Source organism: Empidonax traillii, unplaced genomic scaffold (genome assembly GCF_003031625.1).
Source record: "Empidonax traillii isolate 1590-97213 ecotype Southwest subspecies unplaced genomic scaffold, ASM303162v1 scaffold5541:size7903, whole genome shotgun sequence".
Classification (NCBI taxonomy): domain Eukaryota; kingdom Metazoa; phylum Chordata; class Aves; order Passeriformes; family Tyrannidae; genus Empidonax; species Empidonax traillii.
This window is the reverse complement of record NW_020960734.1, coordinates 1-7,903: the sequence shown is the minus strand read 5'-3', so window position 1 is coordinate 7,903 and position 7,903 is coordinate 1. Positions and strand designations below refer to the sequence as shown.

General features: G+C 53.4%; 1 protein-coding gene across 1 annotated transcript; it reads left to right on the top strand.

Annotated features, from left to right (window-relative positions):
• Positions 1-5,894: 5,894 nt before the first annotated feature.
• On the top strand, positions 5,895-7,895 carry LOC114073157 (interferon-induced very large GTPase 1-like; the record flags this gene model as incomplete). The annotated part of the gene is made up of 2 exons (XM_027910944.1): positions 5,895-7,357; positions 7,469-7,895. Coding segments are annotated over exons 1-2 (1,890 nt in total), but the record flags the coding sequence as incomplete, so codon positions are not given.
• Between the last annotated feature and the right edge of the window lie 8 nt (positions 7,896-7,903).

Genomic DNA, 7,903 nt, shown 5'->3' with positions numbered 1-7,903 from the left:
TTTAATTGATCATAAGCAGTGTCTTAATCACAAACTATGTAACATTCCACTTTAGCCATGAAGTAGATTTTTTTGTCACAGACTGCTGCTGTTGGAGTTTGATTAGAAAACCACTGAAACTTAAGTTTTTCTAAACTAAGCCTGCTAAGCTTCAATGAACAGAGCCTGGGGTAGCAAAAACCTGGGCACCCGGAATCCAGAATTTATAGCCCACCAGGAACATGTTGCAGAAACCAGAAGATAAAGGAAAGACTAAGAAAGATGATTCAGCACATGCTGGAAATTCCCTGTCTGGGAAAAAGATAGTAAAAAGACTGAAAATGTGGCCTAATAGCATGGGAAGCGAGAAATCAATAAACAGTAGGAGATAGAATTACATAATTTAGAACAAATGAACATTAATGTCTGTTTGCTAAAAATGCATAAATAAGTGAAACGTTTTGAAAGTTGTGTGCATGTAGGTGGAGCCACCTCCATGCATCCCAGAACTGGATTAAAGTAACGCCTACTTTCTATTACTAAACAAATAATGCTAGAGGGTTTGATTTATTCTGATGGTTTCAGCGACAATGGGAAGTAGAGAATAAAATTTTGTTTTGTTCACTTCGATTGTGCACATGGAATCTTTTGCTTTAGTAAACTGCTTTATCTCAACCTTGGAGTTGTTTCCCACATGATTTTCTCTCCACCATCCAGCTGAGAACAAGGACTGAGAGAGCAGCTGGGTGGGCCCCTGGAGTCCAGCCAAGATCAACCCACCACACTGATAAATGGAGCCAGTTCTCAGAGCAGGAGCTGGTCTGTCTCTGGGGTCAGTAAAGCAGTGACACGACAACCCAGGTGGGTTTAGGCAGTTGGTTTAACTCCATGTCTACGAGGCGCTCTTATGTCCAGCTGTTAAGGGAAAGGGAAATGCTTCTGGTCCAAAGGAGGGACAAAAGTCAAAGGGTCTGCAAAAACCTTCGAACTGTTATCAGTAACCAACAGACTTGTCATGGAAATGGGTGTGTCAGTCCCTGATATACTATACAGGCACCTGGCAGTGGGGCGTGGGTAAAGGAGCAACATGAAAAGGAAGAGAGAAAGAGAGATGAATTAAAGAGGAAGAATGAGAAGAAGAAAGACAGAAACAAAAGAGAGAGGGAAAGAAAGAAAGAAAGAAACAGAAAGAAAGAGAAAGAAAGAAAGTAATCACCAGTCCTGATTCCAGCATCGATCCAGCTGATGGGATGTCCAGGGTCCTGGGGGTACCCCCTGGGCTTGGGGGGTACTTTTTCTCAGGCAGGATTTCTCCAACCTGGTGATCAGTTTCTCGCTCTCTATGGAAATTAGTTCTCATCCTCAGTCCATTCTTTCAGACCTTTCTGGAAATGAGTCAGAGGCTTTGAGGGTCTTGGGTGGTCTTGATTTCCCCTCTACAGTCCCCACCCACTTCTCGGCCTCCTTCCTGCACTTGCACTGTGCTGGGTTGTGCTGATCTCCAGGAACTACAACAGGGATGTTGGTCCCAGAAAAGTCTTGCCCTACCTCTGTATGGCCCCTTCTCCAGCCATATCCTGTTCTTTCTCACAGGGCTGTGTTAGCCACAACCCTTGTCTGTTGTTACCAACAAACCTTCGATGGCTCAGAGCTGGAGCCCCTCTGCTCTGAGGCCAGGTTAGGAGAGTGTTCACCTGGAGAAGAGAAGGCTCCAGGGAGACCTGAGAGTCCCTTCCAGTGCCTCAAGGGGCTCCAGGAGAGCTGGACAGGGACCTGGGACAAAGGTCTGGAGGAACAGGATAAGGGGCAATGGCTTCCCACTCCCCAAAGCCAGGCATAGATGGGATTTTGGGAAGGAATTCTTGGCTTTGAGGGCGGTCAGGCTCTGGCACAGGTTGCCCAGTTCTGGGATAGGATGATCTAGAGAGAGAGGCATAGACTGGGGGGTTTCCAGCCAGGAGGCCCAGGCACTGCCCAGCTCCTCGTGCTTTTCATGGAATCGTAGAATCATTAAAATCATTGGAAAAGACCTCCCAGATCATCGAGTCCCCCTCTCCTTGATTACCTTGTAACCCCAAACCAGGCAGCAGTTTCCCACTTTCACTTTCACATTTCCTTGTAATTAAACGCCTGATTTACAGGAATTCAACAGTCACCGCCCCACGGCCCTTTTCAAAGGGGAAGCAGCATCCCCGGGAGAGCCGGGGCTGGATAAGGAGGGGAGCTGCGCTGGGCTTCTCCCAGCCCGGGAGCTTCGGGCACGGAGGGAGACGGTAGGACCTTGGGGCTGAGCTGCGGGGCTGGGAGGAGGGATCAGCACAGAGCGGGAACTTGTTTGGCTTGTGCTTCCCATTCCGCGGGTTTACCCATGGCTGCGGAGATGGCAGGGAAAACGAAGAGGGGTCTGAGGGCAGCGAGCGGGTGTTCGGTGCTCCGAGCGGGGCTGGAAGAGGCCGCCTGTGCTCGCAGGCGCTTTGGGGGGGCTCGGGGGACCCGTGTGTGCTGCGGGAAAGAGGCGGTGGGGGGCGGGAGCGGGGGAAGGAGGAGGATCCGGGGGGCTGCAGGGGCAGAGCGGTGTGTGCAGAGGTGCCAAGGCCGGCCCAGAGCCGGCAGCGGGGCTGGCTGGGGATACATCCCTTGCGGAGTCCCTTCCTTTGCAGCCCCTGCCCGGCTGGAAAGGCTCCCCGCGGGCGGGGCCGATCCTGCCCTTCCCGGGCACCCCCAACCCCAGGCGGGGTCCGGGGGGCTTGGCTCCCCTGAAGGCAAGAACGGGGGTGCTGGGGCCGTCCTGGGGCTGGGGGTGCTGCCTGTGCCCCGCGCTGCTCCTTAGGGAGCAGGGCAGCTCCGGGGGGGAATGGGGACCTTAACCTAAGGGGACACTTTGTCCTTTTCCTTCGCTTGGAGGGAGGGTGGGATTCACCTCTCTTACAGTCGAAACTTCACCCCCAGAGCGCTCTGATCCCTGCTGCAGCCCCCTGACACAGTTGCATGTGGCTTTTGCCCTGATCCTGAAGCAATAGGAAGCTGTGCTGGGCCTGCAAAGAGTGCCTGGGGTCTGGTTCAGGGTCTGGTGGGCTGCAGTTCATGTTCAGCAGCGCAGCCTCCGGCACCTGGGACTGAGCCAGTGCTGGCAGCGCTGCAAGGGGAGTGCAGCTGGGAGGGGACAGAGCTGGGACAAGTAACCCAGATCCAGCAGTTGCCTTCCTGAGCAGCCGCCCTGCACCCCGAGGCTCTGCTGCCCAGGGAGCAGCTGCCCATCTGCCCCCGAGAGGAATCAGTGACTAAAGTGCCTCCTTTGCTCTGCCAGCACTCCCAGTTTTCCTCTGGTTCCTGAACTCCCCTGACCTCACCCCAGCTGTTTTTCTTAGCTCTGCTTTTTCCCTTCTCTGTCCCGTGCCACTGGCAGGAGTGCAGGAGCTGGTGGGGGGGCTCAGAGTCTGGTGGGATCCAACCCCAGGGCCATTCCTCCCTCCTCAGCTCTCCTGGAGCCCCTTGAGGCACTGGAAGGAGCTCTCAGATATCCCTGGAGCCTTCCCTTCTCCAGGTGAATACCCCCAGGTCTCCCAGCCTGGCTCCAGAGCAGAGGGGCTCCAGCCCTCAGAGTATCTCCGTGGCCTCCTCTGGAATTGGTCCAGCAGCCCCACCATCCTTGTGCTGTTGTTCCCCAGAGGTGGAGGTGGCTCTGCAGGTGGGGTCTCACCTGAGGGGGGCAGAGGGGCAGAATCCCCCCTTCCCTGCTGCCCAAGCTGTGGGGCACACAGAGGGTTTCTGGCCTGGGTCAGCCTCTCACCCACCAGCACTCCGGAATTCTTCTCTCCAGGGCTGCTCTCCATCCATTCTCTGCCCAGTCTGTCTTGGTGCCTGGGCTTCTCCAACTTAGTTATATTCTGGTTTATGTAAAAATCATATGGAATACTGGGTACATGGCCACTACCTTGGTTACGAACTGGTCACCAGGAAGGCCTAGACCAAAACCATCACACTGATGTCACCCCAGTCACTGTCACCCTCTGTGCTCGACCTCTGAGCCAATTGCTCACCCAGGCCATGATATGTTTATCCAGCTGTGGGCTGGACAGTTTGTCCAGAAGGATCCTGGGAAAGGCAGCAGGGACAGCTTGAGTGAAATCACTTTACCAAGCGCTGAAGGGAGGCTGACAGGCCTGTAGTTCCAAGAGTCATGCTTCTTGCCCTTTTTGAAGACTGGGACAATATTTGATAGCTTCCAGTCAGCTGGGACCTCTCAGATTCCCAAGCTTGTTCAATAAGCATCGAGAGAGGCCTCACGATGACATCAGCCACTCCTAAAGAATTCTCAGATTAATCCTGTCAAACCCCATAGACTTATAGGGAAGCAGCTGGAGCAGCAGGTCCCACACAAGTTCAGGGTCAACTGGGAGTTTTTCTGTCTCACAGGCATGGTCTCCCAACTCACAACATTGGGACTCCTTTTGCCTGTCGTGGGCATTGAAGACAGAGGCAAAGAAAGTGTTAAACACCTCTGCCTTGTCTGTGTCCCTGTTTGTGAGGTGACCATCCTCATCCTGGAATGGGCAATGCTGTTTCTCCACTGCCTTTTGCTATTGACATGCAACTTCTTTTCTTTGCCTTAGCTCCAAAAGCTTCCCTGCTGAGCCAAGCCGACCTCCTGCGTCATCTGCTTGACTTCCCACATTTGGGAATTTCCTGCCCCTGCCCTGAGGAGGTGGTACATAAAATGTAAGCAGCACTGATGGAGCCCAGCACCTTCCAAAGCCTCTTCCCATGGGCCCTCCCAAACTTTCTCCCTGAGCAGCCTGGAGTCTGTTCGCCTCATGTTCAGAGTTGAAGGTTTGCTGGCGTTTTTCCTTCTGTCAGCAAAGATTTTACACTTGGTGGCTTTGTGGTGGCTGTGGCCAAGATGGCGCCAAAGGCCACTTCCCTCCCGAGACCCTCCCTGGTAATGAGCAGAAAATTCTGGGGGTACTTCTCTGACTTCGCTCCCCAAGTCTCCAGTCACTACTGACAGGCCAGCAGGATGCCCCTGACACAAGTCTGGGCAGGGACACCTTGGATTTTCCCCATGCCCTGGGGTAGGAACCATGTGTGTCCCAAGGAGCAGCTCCTGGGGGAACAGGCACGAGTGGGGGGAGTGAGGAGCAGGAGGAGCACAGGTCCCACCCGTGTGCCTGTGCCAGGATTGGGGTGAGTGTGTCTGGGGAGGGGGTTGCCTGTGGGGTGAGTGTGTAGGTGCTGCCTCTGTGTGCTGGGAGCACCAAGGCGGAGCAGTCAACGAGCAGGAGAGCTGAGGGGCTGGGCAGAGGGTGCGAGATGCAGACAGGAGTGTGGGATGGGCAGAGGGGCTGTGCTGGTGCTTGAGGAATCCTGGAATGCCCTCGGCTCTCTGCACTTATGGACTTAGGAGTCCTGTTGAAAGGATGTGGGTAATGTTGAAGGCGGTCCCTTGTCCATGGTAGGTTGTGTGGCCAACTTTGTGTGTGTGTGTGTTTGTCTGGGATACACACTCGGCTTCAGGGCTGATCCCAGAACAGGCACATCCATTGTCCTGGAAAGGAGACCCTGGGCTCCAGCAGAAGGGTGGGAGCATCCCCAGGGCTGGAGCTGCTGCAGAGCCTCTTAGAGGAGCCTGGGGACTCTCTCAACAAACCTTAGGGAATGTCTCTCCTCCACAGCCACAGCTTCGCAGGAGGACACCTGAAAGGGACTTGAAAACGTAAAGAATCCGGTAAAGAAACGTCAGAAAAGACTGGAAGCTGGATATAGACTCATTGTTCTGGAGGACACTTTTCAAGCAACTGAGCCGTCCAGTCACTCCAAATCCATCAAAGATGGCAGCAAAGCCAAAGCAAAATGCAAACCAAGAGTTCCTCCACTTGCTCGAGCGCCTTGGACTAGAAAGTCACTATCCAAGAAAAATGGGGACAGAAGATTTCCTCACCATCTGCAAGACATCTCTGCATGACAGCCAGCCCAGCAAGGACCAGGAATTGCCATTTCACTTCTTGCAGAAGCTCTTAACTATGGATTATCAGGTGAGGTACCTGACTTGCAGGGATGGGAGCAACTCAGGACTTACTCCCGTGCCAGAAACCACAGAGCAAGAGCGCAAACCCTCAGACTCCTTTGAAAACTTTCTCCATGGTTTAAAGAGAGCATCCCCTGCAGCTGCAACCAGGGGGGGGCACGTGCACCCAATGGACCTGCAGATGGCAATTTTCCACTGTGCTGATGACTTTATGAGACAGTCCATTGCAACCAAACTCGCCTTCTGCCAGCTGGCACTGCCTCTGCTGGTGCCCAAGCCAGGCACTGCCCAGATCGAGTTCCCCCTCTGGGCCCTCAGCCAAATCAAAAGGAGCTGGAAGGAGGTGGAGAAGTCGGGACAGCAGCCCAGAATGAAGAGTTACAATAACAAATTCATTTGTCAGGCAGAGACACCCATCGTGTCCTTCATCCGCATTGGCACCTCTGCCTCCTCTTCCAAGTCCCACCTCCTCAGTGCTCTGCTGAGCAAACATAGACACAACACTTTTTTCCACCGCCATTGCCGAGGCAGCACCAGAGAGTGTTTGCTGATGGGAGGTGTTGTGGAGATCGCCTGGTACTGTCCCCGGGGAAGCCCGGATGACACCTTTGAGCACTGTGTGGCTTTCTGTAACCTGCATGGAGACGCCAGGGATCACAGAGCACAGCTGCAGTTCTTACAGGAGATCTCTGCTGTGAACGTGGCTCTTGTATCCGAGTCTGAGCACATGGACGACAGAGGGAGCAAACTTCTGCGTGACCTGTGGCAGTCGCAAAGGCCTCTGGTTTGTCTTCTCACTGAACAAGAGACAGCTGCAGCTGGACAATCCAGCAAAAACATAACAATAGGGATCAAGAACAGAAACGAAGAAGAAATGTTGGAGGAGCTGAGCAAAACAATCGGGAATCTCCTGGAAGGGTCCAACCCACGTTTCAGCCTGGACGGCTGCCTGGACAAAGCTCGCCAGCACGGATTCTTAGTGGATGAAGATCGACCCGAGTGTGCGACAGCCAAAGCAAAGGCAACGGAGCTGGTGACCCTTCTGAAGAAAGAGAAACTGTCTGAGATCAAGTCCAAGCTCCTGCCTCTTCAAGGAAAACTGTGGCACCAGTGGTGCAAAAAGGACAAAGAACTCACGCGCTTGCAGGAGAAGGGGAACAGGAGCATCGAGCACCATCGCAGCCAAATTGAAACCGAGAAGGCAGCAATAAGAAGAAAGCAACTAGAGCAAGCTTTCCCCCTCAACCAACTGATGAAACTATTCCTTGGCTTTCTCCATTCACAGGCAGCAGATACCCAGAAATACTTCCTGCAGTGGATGAAGGTCTTTATGGACGACCTGTCCTCTGGTCGCCTTGAAGAACTGAGGAGAGACTATCACGAGTTATGGTCTGAAATCCACATGAGAAAAGAAGACCAGGAAAAAACCAGTCCGAAATCTGAGTTGCTGCATAGATTGGATGCCCTCTCTGATGAAATCAAAGATTCCTCCATTGGCCTTGAGCACCTTTTGAGAGAGGTAGGCCAGATTTATGAAGCTTTCCAATCAATGAGCTCAGAGCATGAAAATGTTGTCTACCTGCCCAAAATTGCAGCAGATCTGATGGTTTCGGGGTATCCTGTGGAGCTGATGGATGGGGATGCTTCTTACGTCCCCCTGCGCTGGGTGGGAGCAATCTTTGACAGCCTAATTGAGAGGCTGGGGGACAAACGAGTGTTTGTTCTCTCCGTGCTCGGCCTCCAGAGCACAGGGAAGTCAACCCTGCTGAGTGCCCTGTTTGGGCTGCAGTTCAACGTCAGCGCGGGGAGATGCACCCAGGGAGTGTTTATGCAGCTCCTTCCACTGGACGAACAGCTGCAGCAGGACTTGGACTTTGATTACATGCTGGTTGTTGACAC